The sequence below is a fragment of the Argiope bruennichi genome, chromosome 7 (genome assembly GCF_947563725.1).
Source record: "Argiope bruennichi chromosome 7, qqArgBrue1.1, whole genome shotgun sequence".
NCBI lineage: Eukaryota > Metazoa > Arthropoda > Arachnida > Araneae > Araneidae > Argiope > Argiope bruennichi.
In genome coordinates this window covers 135,268,250-135,286,690 of record NC_079157.1, presented here as the reverse complement: position 1 = coordinate 135,286,690, position 18,441 = coordinate 135,268,250, and the positions used below count along the sequence as shown (strand labels likewise).

At 28.0% G+C, this 18,441-nt stretch overlaps 1 protein-coding gene across 1 annotated transcript; it reads left to right on the top strand.

Moving 5' to 3' along the window:
- The first annotated feature begins 1,136 nt into the window (after positions 1–1,136).
- On the top strand, positions 1,137–15,133 carry LOC129975595 (sterol O-acyltransferase 1-like). The gene is made up of 8 exons (XM_056088658.1): positions 1,137–1,150; positions 1,309–1,416; positions 3,499–3,650; positions 6,838–6,965; positions 10,004–10,079; positions 12,292–12,391; positions 14,445–14,620; positions 15,018–15,133. The coding sequence occupies exons 1-8, from the start codon at positions 1,137–1,139 to the stop codon at positions 15,131–15,133; spliced, it is 870 nt and encodes a 289-aa protein (XP_055944633.1).
- The last annotated feature ends 3,308 nt before the right edge of the window (positions 15,134–18,441 follow it).

The following is an 18,441-nucleotide window of genomic DNA, read 5'->3' as shown; positions in this document are numbered from 1 at the left end:
GCTTGATTCAATGTTTCATTTTAAATGTTGTTTATTACTAATTAATGTTTCTAAAGAATAATAGATCTTTCTTTACATTTCTGAATAATTATTCTCAAATATTCTTCGAATACATAGAAGAATTTTGAAATGCCCTACAAGTTGTGGACAGTTTTTCTATTCTTGTATGTTACGATATGCTCCAGAATAATAAGTTTTATTTTATCTTTAAATTGTATTCTGTATTCCTTTGCAATTTTTTTCCCATTTTTTACTGAATTCGAGGTCATTTCGAAGCTAATTAACTGCGATAATTGAAAATATTTGCGATGTTTTTTATTTAACGTGAGTGTCAATAGAGATTTTAAAAAAATTGTGAATATCGCTCAGTTATCCTAACTTCATAACAGAGTAAAGAAGACTGAGTCAGGTTTCAAAACAGGGACTTTTTTCTTTTACGAAATTCCTGCAAAATCATAATATATATTTTATGGATGCATGCAGTTTCGTTGTGTTTATATTATTTTCTTAATTCTCATTTATAGTACACGATAAAACATATGCTATTTTACAAATACGAAAATGTCTGCAGAAATAGTTTCAAAAACGAATTTTTATTCAATTTAAATTTGATTTATTTCATGTTCAGAAGGACTGACGATTGTTATTCCATTTTAACATGCATTTGATATGCTGGAAATTAGAAAATTTTTGTACCTGCGTACTTTCGATAAAAAAGCAATATTCTAATATTTCAAAACTTAATTTATTATTTTATCAATCAATTTAACTAAATTTGACTAGAATTTAAATGTGTGTTAAAATTCGGAGTATGTGGCTTGATAAATTTAATTTTGCGTTGTAAATAATTTCAGAAAAATAATTACCGTATTACACGATAATTTTAATTATAAATTAAAGATTAATTGAAAGAGTAGAAAAATTAAAATTAAAGTTATTCTGAGTTTAAGCATATTAATAAAAGTAGCTTCAATGAATAGTTTCATTAGATTTATTTTGAATTCGGCGATATCTAAAATGGCAAATTTTTAGAGAATCTTAGTGTCGTTTAATTTTTAATAAAAATGTCTATATATGCACTTGCGCATACGAAGAAATAAAATTGCAAGCATGTTGATACCACCTGAAATTTAAACATGGTTTTTTCAAAGTATGCAATTTTAAATAATTTTGATTTCGAATAAAATGTATCAAGAAATTCTTAAGAATCTCTAACTGATTTTATGCTTAAATGTCAAAAATTAAAAATATTAAGCATTTAAAAAAAGTTTTTATTATTATTATTATTGATTTTCCGTTTCTATTCAGAAATCTTTGGAGAAGTCCTAACGTACGCTCTTTATATAACTTAATTCTTGCTTTTTTTGTATTCCTGTACCTGCACATCGCTATCTTCTATTACTTTAATGTCGAACGGTAAGTACCAGATTTTTTTTTTCTTTCTTAGATTCCGTTTGCATTCAGTTTCTAGAAGTTACTATGCTGTAATCTTCATTTGAAAAAAATGTATATATAAACATACAATTCTTTTATTTTATTCGCCTACCATAGACTTGTTTATTAACCACAATACGTAAGCATACCATTACTTAACCCTTCTTTGCATGATGATAGAAATTTCCATCATAACATCTAGTGAACAAAAAATGTACTGAAAACAGGTGTACTGTAAATTTATTGACTTTTTTCACAACTATTGTGTAATAAGGAACGTAGCTGTCAAAGAAATTAAATGTCACAATCATTATAGGAGGTTTGAATTTGTCATTTCGCTGCTTGTTGTGGTTGGAAGAAACTTTCTATTTCTTGAATATTTTTTATAACACATCTGATTTCTTTTTCTTTTCTTTTCTTTTTTCCTAATAAATACGATAATGAGTGGAGGAATTTAGAAGAGAGGGACATTGAAGATTTCCTTTAATCTAGAGCAGGAATTATCCTGATTTATTTCACAAAAAAAAAACATACAAAGGAGGGTTGAAAATCAGTAAACAATGTGATCTGAATCATGCCGCAGAATATAGAAATGCGCCAGTTGATCATTTATGATATGCACAAATTTAAACTGGATCACTGATCAATTTATAATAAAGGTTTTTACTTTTAAATATCATATCAAGCCTAATGATGATAATCCGCATGTAAAAATTTTAATATTGTTATAAACCTAATTCAATTTTGAAAGGTATTCACTGATTAACAATTTAAAGAAAACTATACAGCATGATATCCATATTTTCCTCCCTTTTGTTCAGGGCAAATTATCATTTGCATTATTTTATTCGTTCATTGACAATATTTTTTCTATTATTAATTGGACGATAAATTCTTATAAATTGAATTTTAATCGTTTTTTTTTTCTTCTTTTTTATTACTCTGCTTCCATTTATTTAAAATATTTGGAATAATCCCTTTTTTATTTTTACTGATTTGATGAAAATTTCTATTCGCTCATATTTCTTCACTCTTTATGACATATACTTTATTTTATGTCTTCATATATGTGATGGATTTTTACACTTTTGTGACGCAAATTTTTATGTGAATTTTATTATGATATTTGGATAATCTAAACATTTTAACTGTACAGAGTTGACGAAATAAATTCACTGAACGCAGATTTTATTGTTGATTATTTATATTTAAGCACAATAATATACATAATTAACTTTTTATAAAACATATTACATTAATACAATGTCATATGTTCTATATCATTTTTTTTATTTCTTTCTCGAATTATTTTCTAAAATCACATAACCACATTTTTTTATGTTCTCTTTGGATAAACATTTGAAATTTTTAATTGAAATAGTGTGTTCATGTTTTGCCTTCTTCTCAGTCTAGCTTTTGAGGAATACTATTTATTATAACTGCATTATAACTATTTTCTGTGCTATTCCACTTCAAGAAGATATTTGTGTTCCAGTCAGGTGCAGTTTTTATAATTATAATTAAATTTAATCTTATTTTAAAAATATGTTAGTAAATTGTTTATAGTTAAACATATTTCCACCTTTAAAATTACATATTTTGCTCCTTTTTATTCATTTGATCATGGTTCAAAATTGAGAAATCTGTTCCAAATAATATCTTGTAGTAGCATTATGCGAACAAAACTAAATTGAACTATTTTTTAATTTTTCATTTGTTCTTTTATTTGCTAAAAATTGAGAAATCTGTTCCAAATAATTTCTTATAGTAACATTATTCGAACAAAGCTAAATTGAACTATGTTTTAATTTTTCATTTGTTTTTTTATATAAACCTTTACTCCCATTGAGGCTTTTAGGTCGACCCAACTACCTTAATACAAAAATATATTTTAAAAATAGTTGATACTTAAAAATTATTTACGCAACATGATCGAATATATCCCTTAGTTTTTTAAGTCCATAATCCAATTCAAATAAAGTTTTTTTTTAATTTAAATAATGATTTTATGAATAATTGTTGCATTCTATTCGTTATTTTATTTTATTGTGATTTAAATTTTAGGTTAACGAGAGATTTAGCATTGGTTTCATGGTCATTTGGTCAGTTTCACATTGTTACTGCCGTATGGATTGGCATCAACTTATCGATTGTTTTCTTTTTACATCCTGTCTTTCGATTCTGGGCTTCTTCTAGAGCATTTGCGAAGAAGAAGGGTAAGTATTAAGTATTTTTGGGTATCTTAAATAAATATGCCATTGAAATAATGAATAGTCCAGAAAAATATGGGATAAAGTAGAAATGAAATGATTTGTGTTGTCTCAAGTGAAAGATATGATGATAGTAAGATAATATTCATATGATTCAAGTGATACTATTCATCCTCTTTATAAAAAGTTAATTTGTATTTTCGTTATTATTTTATATTTTTAAGCTTTCTAAAAAGAAATATTTTCCAAAATGTTCAAAAACATTTTGAAATAAACATATTTAATTTTGAAGTCAGTGTTGCTTTGCTAGATCTTTGATCATTTTTCAAAGCATGTTACATTTAAAAGGAAAAAATCAGCATATTTTATGACTTTCAAATTCAAAGTTTAGTGTTAAGTTGCAAATGGAAAAACTGATTGTTATATAGTTCCTTAGAAAATATATAATTTAATTATTTTGTGATTAAGATCTTATATTTAAAATTTCTATAACGAAAGAGAACGTTGTGCACAAAAGACAAAGGCTTCATATGATGATAGAATTTTTCATATGCTTGTGAAACTGGTAGAATCGAGAGCTGAATGTGTTTTCTGCTCGGAACATTTAGACATAATTTTTATGAAATATGAAATTTAAATTTCCAGATACTTTGGTGTCATATTTTTAATATTAAAACGCACTAATTTCTTTGAACTGTGATTTACATTTTATATTTTGCTTTTGGAAGTAATTTTTAACTAATCAAATAAGACTTTAGAGAACCTTAAGATATTTATTTTTAGTTATGAGATTCAGGTCTTTAAAATGATCTCAAATACCATAACTAAAACTTATTCCTTCCAGTTAGTCTCGCTTTGTGTATAAAGAAATGCAAAAGACCATGTTAGCACTACAAAATTCAGACTCAGACTTCAAGTACATCTTTCCAAAAATGATCATTTGAATAAATCATTTTTAGGACTTGATTCAGCAAATATACTTATGCTACTTCATTCATCTTTACAGGATTTGTATGCCAAGATGCGCTGTATTTCTCTCTAAAGCTTTCCCTATTCTATTTGAATTTTTTTTAATTCCCTAAAATTCTAATTGGATTTTTTTTAATCCTTTAAATTCTACTTGGATTTTTTAGTGTACTTTTTTGTTGTTGTTGTTGTTATGTGTGAACTTTCCATGACAAAAATAAATTTTTCTTTGAAATTATAAAAATAAATAAATAAACTCTGGAAAAACTAACTAAATTACATTCCAATATTTCCTTCATACCGAATCGTCGTTTATGGCCAAGAGTTCAGTTTAAAGATTGATTGTTGTTGTTTTTCTGTAGTTTATTTGGCGCAAGAGTCATATTTGGCTTAAAGATTGAAAAGGTTGCTGGATAGAGATTCGATTGAACGCTGGTCTGTTGTATGGCAAATCCATTGAGCATCCTCCTGCTAGAGTTGGACGGAGGTTTGAAGAGGATATGGTGGTTCACTTTTCACCTGCATTTTTTAATCGCGTTCTAAATTGAAAGTTGAATCCTAAAAGAGCTCCAATATAGTTTCAAAACGGGTCGTTATTTTGAAAAAAGCTGAAAATCTCAGTTATTGGTTATGTACTCATGCAATTTGATAACGCTTTTATTGAAATTATTTAAAAGTTGAATGCAAAAACATAACAGTGCAGATTTTTTTTAATATTTTGTTTTTAATGAATGAATAGAATAAACAGTTTTTTGCTACCCTACCGGTTTTAATTCCTGGTGGAATTAAACCGATAGGGTAGCATAGTAATCTTAGGGAATTTCTCATTTTTAAATCTGTATTTAACCATAAATTTATTCTAGCTTTCAATTAAATGCTACGTTTTATTTTTTACTTCTATTGCTATTGCTTCAAAAAAGAAAAGAGCATCTCATATTCTTAAGAGAATTTAATTGATTTTTGTTTTTTAAATTAATATTTTTATTAATTTTAAATAAGCGTATACAGAGTTAAAGAACGTAAATTCTGTATTTAATGCATGATACGTCGTTAAAGGATTCAGTTAAAATAGCAATTCATTTAAAAGATTTAAAAAAGAACGCCTGAATGTGACTTTAAATTTCTCAGTTGTCATGTGAATGGAAATGACCATATCCTCCCTCCTAAAAAATGTGTCATCTAATTCAGAGTATAACCTCTTGAATTATGAATTTCTTTTAAGACCAAAAATGAATAAGCTTTGAGGATGTCGTAATTAGGGTTACGTGCAGTTGTGGTTGACTCCAATTATTGCAACATGTTAGAAAAATAATTTTATTTACTTTTAAACTTAAGAAATGAAACAAATAATTTTGATTCACTACAAGCTTCACCGAGGCGAGTGCGCGAACATTCCGAAGAAAACGGAGAGAATAGCTTTTTAGAAGCATCGTGCGTGTCAATACCCGGATGATGTGCAGCGCGCCATTACGTCACACACAGCCTCGACGGAGACTGTAGTTTACAGATTCATATGGAAAGATGATAGGCATTCGCTACAAGATCCTTGGAGGAATAATGTCTGAAATGCGTGCCCCATAACACTAGATTTGAGACTGAATAGCCATTGGATATTTTACGTATCACCAATGTAGCGCATATCTAACTTTCTTAAACTCATTATTTGATATAAAGGAAATAACTCGCAATTTCTTCGCAAAGAAGATATCAAGTTTACACCAGTACTATAATTTACTCATCCTTTATTCAATCCTGAAAGGTGTTTTATAATTCTGCTTTTCAGTACCAAAGGAATGAAATTTAAAAAAGACGATTTTCCAGTTACAACAATTTTATATACAAAATCTGATTTTACATCAAGTCATAACTAGGTAAATTTATTAAGAATACACTTTTTATAATTTATTCTGGTTAATATGAATATAAATCCTCAAACAACGAATTAAAGTTTTTCCATTTTTATTTTTCATTTTTCTGGGAAATTGGTATAAAGTGGCTTACGTTTAAATTAAAGAATTAATTTTAAATTAAATTAAAGAACGTTTCTGAATTAAAGAATTTATGATCGCTCAATATTTAGAGCTCTGTATGTATAACGATGGATACTTTAATCTCTTTATAGATTTTGTGATTCAATATTTTGCACTTTATTCACTTCGTATGAAACAAAAACAATGGATAAACATGAGTAGATATGAAATTAATGGATATTTTAATCTCTTTATAGGCCTTTATGATTTGATGTTTTGCATTTTATTCGTTTTGTATGAAGCGGCTTTGCTGATAATTCCACCAAAAATAATCATAGACTGCAATATACCACCCGCATCATCTTGCGCGTTAGTAATGGAACAGGTCGGTATTGTATTCTTTTTTATAAACCAAGTATACATAAATAAGAGTTAATAGAGTATACAAGTTAAAAGTTAAATAAGAATTTAATGTTGTCTTTATTTCTCTTACATTTACGTTATGTTATAATTAATACTTCTCTCATTCGGTGAAACATCAGAAATCTATTAATTAATAAATTGCAAAACCATTTAGGGATGATATTCTAAATATATAAAAGATCTGGTTTATCTTTATGTTCGTTTTAATCGTCGCTTTGCAATCTTGGATCGTTTTATATTGTATATCGAGATGAAATATGTGTCACAGATGGATTATCCCAAATGGAATTTTTTTTAAAGCTATTTTAAAATTCGAATTAATTTTTATTAACTTGATTCTAAATGATAAATTAGAATTAATAGTTGGGAAATTTTAGGAATCATCATAATTTTGTTTGCAATTGGAGAGCTATAATTTTTGTATCATTCTAGAGTTCAGTACCTTTCTAATTATCGTAACTTGAAGTTTGTAACTGAAAATTGATCTGTGCAACTTTTCTAATTTTAGTGTGTTTTCTATTTATTTATTTTACTGAATAAACTTTTTTTTCCAAGTTGACCTACGGGACTTAATTATTAATTAAACACTAGGCTTATGCATTAGCATTTCGCGCAATATTTGAGTTCCACGTGTTGCCATTCAATAAAAATAACAATTGAGAGTAAATGAATTATTATTGCATACGAGTTCTTTTCATATTTTTATGTGGTTTTAAAGAATTCTTTTTTCGCTTCTGTATTATTTAGCTCAGTGGTATCTTGATATGATACTTGATAGTAATTGAATTATGCCTTCGGAGGCCTTATTTATTTTTATTTCGCTGATAGTGTACATAATAGGCAATATAATGTGGTAACTAAACTACAAGTGTTCAATATTCAATTGTAAGGGTCATTAATTATTACATGGAACCAGTTTAAATATCAAGATCAGAAAAAAAAACATTTATGTATATAGTTTGTAGATTATAAATTTCTTTTTCAAGTTAATTATTTATGGTTATAAGAAAGTAGTTTTTTTTACAAATCTGAAATCCAGTAAAAATCGCTTATCTAGTAAAATGGTTAAAAGTTTAACAGATAATGGATTCAGGTACCATATATCTGCTATAGTTATAAATAAATTTGTTGAAATTAAACAGAGGAATAAAACGTTAGGTTTAGTAGATAGTTGAACTTAAGATTGAAACAACAATAGTGAGATTGAATCAAGTAATAGTACTGAATTATTGCTTTCTAAAGGAGCTCAGAACTGAAATTTATGGAAATTCCAAGCAAAAGTAATTTTACAGAGCGAAGAATTATTTTAGAATATTTAAAAAAACTGCTCCAGCAATAAATGACGATTTAGAGGAAGACATAAAACAGCTAACTGAATGCAAGAAAAGTTATTTAAATTCATAAGATATCACAGCTAGCTGGAATGAAAATGGACCTGTAATATTGCTAAAGTAATATGTTTTTTGTATCAGCACAAATCCAAAGTGAGTATGTGTATGTTACAAAAAGATTTTTAATGCTACTTGCGATGGAAAACAAATGCCGGAATGTATTTCCAGTTTAAAAGAAATTAGAACTTAAAACTAAAGCAATCTACGGGACATATACGTGACCATATGCTCATCACTGAAGTTTTCGATGATTTGCTTCCAGATTATCAGTATTTCCTTAGTGTCTGTGAATATGTACCTCCTGATAAACAAGGTATTAATGACTTTATTAATAGATTATCAATTGATAGATAAAAAAAGATTGTAAATGCACAGACTCAATAAGGAAATGCTTTCATAAGTAAGAAGTTATAGAAAAAGAAGCAATATGAGCAAAATGAATGCAAGCTGTAATATCTATCAAAAAGTGCTTTTCAAAGACTTTGATTTAAAGTTATGTTTTATATGTAGGAAGCAAATTATAGAGCCAAAACTTTTGACAAAGGCCAATTCTCGCCTCCAAGCAAAGAATAATTTAACCAAAAGAAAAAATATAAGATTTCATCAGTATTGTTTAGCTGTTGAAAAATGAAAGTAAAAGAAGTTGGCATTTCATTTTTATTGGTCTAAATTCTGTGGTTAGTCAGCACATGATATATGACAAAGCATTGATTTATAAAGGAATGCTAAGTCTTATAAAAATAAAGATTGTATTGGAAATACAATAGATGCTTTTGGCAGAGATAATTTTCAAAACAGAGCATTTGATGAAAGGGATTGTATTCCAGTGAGTTGAAAAATGTTTTATATTTTCTTAATTTAAAACGAATTCTCATTTTCGTTAGCTCAATAAAAGAGAAAGTCTGTGCAATTGAATTAGATAAAAAATTTGCAGAATCATGAACGACGAAAAAAAATTCTTGGAAATAGAGTGGAAAAGTTATGCAAATTAATCCAAAACAAGTCTTTTTGGAACATATAGTGATAGATTATTCGTAGTCATACAAGCTAATAATATCATCTGCCTTTTTATAATGCATTTATTCATTCAAAAATGTTTTAGAAATCTAAGGAAAACGAACTTTATTTTCCTTATGCTCTCTAAATTTTTAATTCTCGTAATGTTTATTGACGTCCAATTAAAAATGGTTTATATCCCTTGATGTATAGTAAGAAATATTCAACATTTTGGAACTATCTGATGAAGATAAGCCAATAATGACGACGTAAAATATAGAGCAACATAGACTACAGCGTTGATAGCAGATATTGATTGATAAGACAGATCTATTTCTTATTATAACATACTGATGCCTGGATAAAAAGCATTTTGTCAAGTAAAAATATAGTTAAGACAATTATGATTTTCAAATTATTTGATCTTTCATAGTTTTGAAATATCTTTTTTATATTTTATCTGCAAATTTCATTTTCATCGTTTCATTCATTGTCATTGATATTAAATTGGAAAGGAAAAATATTAGCATTTTTTGTATCAATTTTTACTTATATATATTTTATTTCGCTTTATATCTATATTAACATATGTTTTGTATTTCTTCCATTTCAGTCTAGACTTTTTATGAAGAGTTATGCATTTGTTCGAGAAAACATTACCAGAGTTTTAAAGTATAAGCTCCATGAAGGTATTGTGAAATCTCAATTGATTCGTATTTTTCGTGATTCAATCCTGCTAAAGCCATAAAATTATACAATGCCGTTAAAAATTAAGAAAATTTTCGTTTCTGGTGTTTATCGTTAGAATGACAATTTTAATAAAGTTAGATTGCATATACGATATAAGAAAATAGCTATACGACTGTAATTCATGTATAAATTATCGTGTGCAACCATCATTAACATCAAAAGATTTAAAAGAAAATCAGAATAAAGTACAGACTGGCAAAAAATGTGGCCCTCTCCTAATCCACAGGTCTCGCATTATTAATTCAAATTTCAGTTTTTATAACATAAGGTTTGGTTAGATTTAGTTTGAATAAGTTATATTGACGCTTTCTTTTAATGCATCACGAGGTCCTCTTGTGTACACAGCCGGCCACCCCGCCAACCACTGTACGAAGGAGTATTGACAGGAGCATCACGAGGGTTATTTGGGATGCAGAATACTTAAAAGATTTGGTACTTACCTGCTCCAAATGTCACCATAGTATTCGGAGGATGCTCGGTCCTCGATGTCAGATTCAACGTAACCAAGTCCACTTGCATCTGGAATTCTTTGCCACGAATCCAGATCTTAAACCTTTCCCCAAGCCAGCGCAGTCTAATCCAAGATTGATAATCCAGTTTCTAATATGTCAGTTCCTGCCGGAAATATGCTTGAAATGCTCAGGATCTCTAGCAGAATCAATTCATTCAAAGCAATATAAATCTTCTGATATTGTTGATGCTTGCCTTTAAGAGTACCTATCATAAAGAATTGAATCACCAATGTCTATTTTGATTTCACTTTTTAATCAGTCATTTCTACTTTATGTATGTGTAACACTAGCTACACATTTCTACCTGCGTTTTTCGATAAAAATCTGCTTAGAACACCAATAGCTGATATTTAATGTCAAATCTTGATAAAATATTTCACTTACTACAGGTTACAAGGATGACGATGATTCATTCAGTTGCTTTCCCAGTGCGCAAATCTTAATTGCGTTCGAATATTGCACTATTTAGTATTTCAGTAGCAAAAATGTGTCCCACTGAAAATTTTAATACTACAAATAAGATGATTATAGGAATTCCCAAGACTTTTAATCCTATTGTGATATCTCGGCTTTGAGAAGAAAAGATTATAAATATGAGACTCGATTTTTCTGAATATTCACTGTGTGTGTTGGCTAGCTTTATGTAAAACTCGCCGTCGATATTCAAGACATTCTCGAATTAAAGTGTGGAGTGTGGCTCTGATGTTTTCCTAATCATCTAATTACGATTCAAAACAATGAGATCCTTTCTCAGTGTAGTCATTGCACATAATGTTCTTTTGATAGAATCTGCAAAAGCACTTATTTTAAACACCTACAGAAAATAAATTCAACTTAATCAAACTAAACGTTAAAGTTTCTTTAGTGTAAATCCGCTCTTATCATGCGCAGTATGAATATGACAGTTAATTTTTTTTTTTTTACTTATTTAAAATATTGATAGCGATTTATTAAAAAGCCTTCCATTAATAAACAATAAATAAATCTAGAATCGAACAATGGTATTGTGATAATACTTTAAGCATCTTTACTTTATGCAATTACTTCGTTAATTAAAATTGGTATTACTGAAAAATCAACTTTTCGAAATTAAGAGTATTGTAAAAGTGGTTTTTTGGCTATAGCATGCGCCAAAGCTGCCTAGGAAAAAAAAACAAATTTATTAATCAATTTTTATTTAAAAATAGAATTAAAAGTTTGATAAACCTCTTTCTGAGTACTACCGAAAAACATACTAGATCTGATTTTTGAGGGTCAAATAATTTGCCTTATCATGAGTTTTGAATAATTTTTAAATTTGCATGCTGCACCAAATAATATACAGAGAATATGCAACCAACAATCACTATCAGGTTAAAAGTAATTAAATCTTTAGTACTGCGTATGAATCGTAACAAGTAATTATGCCTAATGTTAGAAAAGCTTTCCAGTTTTTTTTAATTTTATCATTTTTTAATGTTTTATATACGTTAAGAATTTAAAATAATCATGCCTAAAAGTAATTATTAAAGAAATTTCGCAATTTTGGTAGCTTTTAATGATCTCTACTTTTTTCTTTACTTTTTATAAGTACTGTTATTTGTACTGTTTTTTTTTCATATTAAAAAATTAAAAAGCTACGTTTAAGATTTTTTTTCAGATGATGATGAGGAATCAAACTCACCTCCTTGTCCAGAAGTAGGAAAACTGATATATTTTTTATTTGCACCGACATTAATTTACAGGGATAGCTATCCAAGGTAAAAGAAGGAAAAATTCTTGCATTCGTTCTTTCATTTATGATATTTTACGAATTTGCAGCTACGAATTTTGCAAGTCAGTTATGCATATGTTTATATATATATATATATCATCAATAAAATTAGACAAATTCTTGAAAAATGCTTTAATATATTTCTGTCGCTTTAAAATATCATCTCTATAATAGAAAAAAAATTACATTCGTTAATTTACGTGCAATGTACTGCGACTTACAAGATAATAACCACACACCTCTGTTTTCCAAATTTCATCATGGAATAAAAAAACTGATTTTTATTTTTTGCAAACATGAGTGATTGTGGGGGATTCTTTTTTTTTCCCCTTTTCCTATTTAGTATGAACATGAGACCTACATGCTATGTCTATGTAATAAAAATCATACCATATTCGCTACTAATTGCGAAAAATTCAATTATTTCCTCCAGTTTTAATATTTGGAAAACAGAAATAAAGGACGATATTACTTGCTATGCAATGGTATGTTGTTTACAAACAATATATATGAATTTGTGAGAATTTTTCTGTTGCATAGATGAGATTTTAAAATAGCATGAACACATTCATTCATTTTCCTTTATTCAATATAAGAAATAAAAATACACGAAATCGTAGTAGAAATAGTATTAAAAAATCCTTTCCTTAATTTGATAAATGTTTTAAAATTCTAAATATTTTAATTATTCATAAATTCATTCGATACTGAAATAAAATTCATCTGCATATCAAATGAGATGTTAAAACTTTAACTATTGAGTCAAGTTCATCAGTGGTGAATAGTTCTTTTAGGAAGCATCGATGTAAATTGATTTCTTTTTTTTAAAAAAAAAAAAAACTTAGATTTAAAATAAATTTAAGTAAAAAAATTATTTCAGAAGCGATCTTGTGTGAATGTACTAAAAAAGGAATTTTCTTATTTTAATTATTTTATAATTCATTAACACAAACATCAGTGAATTTTGAGACAAATTTTTTTCTCAAATTCACTATGAGATAGTGATACTATTGCAGAAAAAAAAATGCAGTATGATAATTATATTCTGAAATATTTAAATATTGCATAATTTACTAATTTACAAGTATACTTAATTTGAAAACTCTATAGTGCGTTAAAAATTGATTATAAAGTTCCATTTTTATTTCCTCACGTAGAAAAAGTATTGCAATCGTTAAAAAAAATTTTACTCTAGATTTAAATGAATATATGTTAAACTTAAATTCTTGAGTTTGGAAAACACATTTTTGACATTACGTCTGTCTGTGACAAATATAACTCAAAAAAGCTTTGAGCTAAAGGGTTGAAATTTAGTATATAGTGTTTGCACAAAATTTGTGCATTTTTTCGAACGGATTTTTTTTTCAAAATACGTTCGAAGAATTCTAGTTCGACTAATACAATTAAAAAATATCTGGCCATCTGTCAACTTTTCTGTAAAATCCGTTCTGAGGAAGTCTGTCTGTACGGCTGTTAGAGCACAAGCTAACACGATAACTACAAAACGAAGAGAGATGTATAAAACTCAGTACATAAATTTAGCAACTGTATTGTAATTACGTATCTAGTTTAGAGAGAAATTCAACAAGAGGTTGACTACTTATTGGTTTGTATTTTCAGAAACAAATAAACGCGATAAACTTAAAAACGCAGTGACTTAAAAATATCAAATTTAGCATGGGATTTTGTAACTACAAAAAGCAGTTTTAAGCAAATTTTTGTTTGAATCAGTTGAGAAAAACGTGTCAAAAATACTAATTCGATTTTCGGATACTTTTTACACAAGTCAGAGATGGGTCGCCAAAAAAACTCGCCAAGAATGACACGATGCATTCAGTAAAAATGGTAAATTCACGACAAAGTTGAATATATCATAATTAAAATAGGTCAATACCATGCAGGGTGCTCTCTGGGTTAACAGCTTTATTAGGGACTGTGAGTGAAAATTTTTGAAAGACTACTCCCTCTGGTTAAAAATATGGAAAAGTCACGTTAAATAAAAGTTTGTAAAAGTGTTTCACTTTTTCTTTTATTTTCAGAACATCTGGTATTCGCTGGGGTTTCGTTGCCTGGAATCTTTTGCAATCATTTCTTATTGTATTGGGTGACTATATTGTCTACATTTGTTTTTTAGCGAATAGCTTCAACAAGTCGGGCATTGAACCCATACCCATCACTCATTTTGTGGGTTTGTTGGCTATTGCAATCTTCGCAGGTAATATGATCTCGTTCTTAACGTTTTATCGCATATTACACTGTTTGCAGAATGCTTTTGCTGAAATGCTGAGGTTTGGCGACAGGTTGTTTTATGACATAAGTATCTTTCTAGTTGCGTGCTGATTTCATATGTTTATAAATGTTCAGAATAACTGCTGATGGAGTGACCTTTTCTAAGATTTTTTGTTATGTAGATTTTAAACACGTTTTTTTTTCTTTTTTTTTTTTTTTGCTTTATGTGAGTGATAAATGTAATTTTCAAAATTCTTTAAAAAAAATCAATCTCACTTGTTAGATGAGTCTGGTATTTCTCATGCCTTTGTTTGAATTTCAGTATTCAGTTTTATCATGATTAGTTTTGTTAATGTAACGAGATTTTCTGCTTTCATAACCAGGAAGTCCCACGGGGGAGCACCTCGTAATTGAAAGTGAGAAGCGTTTGGCATGGTGGTTGGTTCTCGCCACCCTTATAGGTATACAAAATGTTGGGGTGGCTAGTTCCCATCGATAATGGGACGTGCTTCTTAGGGAAGGGTTGTACCGTAGCCGGTGATGGCCCTTAGGAAACAACCCCAGTTCCCGGCAGTGTTGCTGTCACGGCAGTCCAATCATTCTTTTCCGTATGCCTTCGAACGGGTCAGAGTAATTAGTCTATGATTCACCACCAAAAAAGTAATATAGCTGAAAACAATTAGTTACTTGCTTCCTTTTTGAGTTTATTCTAATGCAGTAAATGAAACAAACAAACAAAAAAAAAGAACCATCTTACTGGAAGCTTCATAGAATTTTTGAGGATGAACAAAAAAATTCTTACTTACATTAGCTGTCCTAGTTTTAAACATCGATATTGTATAAGATTAAATACCGTTTTCTATAGATACATCCTAATATTAGCGAACAATTTAAAATTTTCATTGCTAGAAATCAAATACAGATATTGATTGTATATTTCTTTCCCATAAAATTCTGAATAACTTGATTTATTTCCTTAAATATTAAACTCCATTTTTTTGTTGTGGTGGTTAGAACTTCTAAAAAACAAGATTACTTTATTAAATTTAAGCGAATTTTTTTATTAAATTTAATTGCAAGGACTATTTTTATACATACAAATTTTATAATTTCATTTATAATTGTTATATGTAGATATCTTTTCTTTTCCAATATTTTTTTGATATATTTACAATAAATGTTTACAATTTTTAAAATTATAATAGATTGGAGTGTTCATTTAATTGACAATTACCCGCCTTCGGCGATTAGATGTTTCGTTCAGTATGTTGGTTGTATTTAACTTCAATTAAATATCTTATAATAATTATATTTATGATTTTCTCAAAAATAATTTGTTAACTTCAAATTGTGAGAGATATTAAAGCTTTCTTTAATACCCCTCCAAGGTTTTTTGTATGTTGTATAAGTGAAATTTTCTAATAAAGTCTCAAGGCATCCTCGCTGAAAACAGAGCTGTTAGTGTAATGGACCTTCTAATGTACATCGTATTTCACAGTGATATCCTAGTCATTTCGGTTTATTTCTCATGTGAATCCCATCTCTACTATTGATATGTATGAATGTGGGCGCGCTCTAAATGACCTCGAGTTACTAAATTTTGCTCAGATTTTGAGAAGTATGAATGGGCATTTCAGAGTGATTTCTATGAAATTTTAATTTAAATTTAAATTAATTAAAATAATTTAGATTTTTAAGGTAACTTCTGAAAAAATATTTATATTTTTATATGAAAATGAATGAAATTATTTATATGAAAAATATTTTTTTTGCATCGTTTTAATAACCAGACAATTATCTTTTTCATCTTTTCAATGATTCAGAATTTAATTCCTGTAAGATTTTTAGACCTATATATATATATAATTAGGTTTTAAATGTATTTTGGAGAATATTTCACAATAATATTTTCATTGCTGTGAATGAAACGGAAATCGGTTTCATTGTTTCTTCCAATACGTAATCGCATGATTTTCGTTCATTGTTTCATGCTAGAGAAGAAGGATTCTAATTAATAGCTGAGTAGTTTATAGACGAATAAAAAATGAAAATCGCGTTATTTAGAAGGTGAATGAACTGGACATAATAGAGCTCTGACGTCATGGAGCTGAACTCCATTAAAAAGGTTCTCATACATGATGAACAGAACTTATGTAAGACTATTAAAACTACACTGTTTGAAATCTAGATTCTAGTATTGTGCAATTTTTCCTGGAATTGAAAGTGATATCTTCAAAGTTTGGCTCGGAACATTTCTATGAAGTTAAATCTTATGAATGCACGTTTGCTTTAGGAGAACGTTTCTTATTGAGGCAGTAAACTACAAGCGTGTATGCCTGTGAAAAAGAACTTGCTTTTTCAAATTAAATTTTGTTTTCTTTGATGCTTGTCTTTATCTATTTTACTCTGCTACTAATAACTGAAAGAACTGAAAAAATAATGTATTTCTGAAAGTCACTTGCACCCAGAAAAGATGATACCTCGTGTATTTTTATTTAAAGGATTGGTGGAACTGTACTTCCTATACAAAATTTTACCGATCTTTGAATATACTTGTACATGATTGGCTGTACTCCTACATCTATTGTGATATGTACGCTGTAAGTAACAAATTTATTTGCATATTTAAATGAACCACATAATGCAAAAATGCTATAAGTTCTCTGTTTCGAGAACAGCGTTAGTTCATTTGGAAGACAAGTTGAATGATGCGTTTGTGTTTGTATTTTAGGGAAAATATCCATCTAAATTTAATATGCACCACACTGATGGTATTTAAATATTTATATCAAAGAAAAGAAAAGAAATCTTTAATAAGCGTTTTAAGAATTCAGTGTTAAGTTTTAAGCTGAAATTCACATATATTATTCTATTTATAAACTTAACAAAAATCTTAGATATTATAAGTTAAAAAAGAATTGAAGTGGATATTTCTATCCAAATTCATAATTAAAAAAAAGCCTATTAATAAAAAATTTAGTGAAGAAACAATAGTAAATATTAATTTCTTTCTACATAAAATATAACGCTGTATAATTTTTAGATTGTATTAAATCTTTAATATAATCTAATTAATTGTATTAAATCGTTTTTAAAAGCATCAGAATATTTTGCTTTTTAAAGGTATTTGATTATTTCTCGCTGCTTCTCTTTTGTTTAGATTTTGAAAAGCAGAACTGTTGCTATGTTGTCAGTTTTTATGCTATCTGCAATTGTTCACGAATATATCGTAGCCATTTCTCTCAGATTTATATTCCCTCCTTTATTCACATTATTTTACATAGCTGGTAGTAAGTATCCTTTCATGAATTACTTTTTAATTATTCTAAATAAAAACATATTTAAAGCACGTTTATATCTGTGTACTGTACTGCTTAAAGCACGTTTTATTATAAGAACATCAGAATACAAGATATAATAACCGTAACCGATTATATGTCATATACATAATTTTTTAAATCATTAATGAATACCTAGAAATTTTCTTCATATTAATTTGCAATTTCTTTTTCTTATAATTTTAATTTTGCTTCAGTTTCTTTATAGTATTGTTTTCACTACTTCATGATAACACGATTTTGTTTTCACCTTCACATTTTAAAATTATTTTCAAATTTTCAACACACTAATAAAAGCGTATTTAGAAAATTTTTAATTAACCTTTTAATAAATATTTTGTAATTAGCTATTGTAAATATTACTGTAGTGATTGGATTTCGAAGCGTTAGGAAATAAACGTTCATAGATGGCGCTAGACCACTTGCGCGAGTGTAATTAAAGGAGTGAGGTCATTCGAGTGTTTGCTCT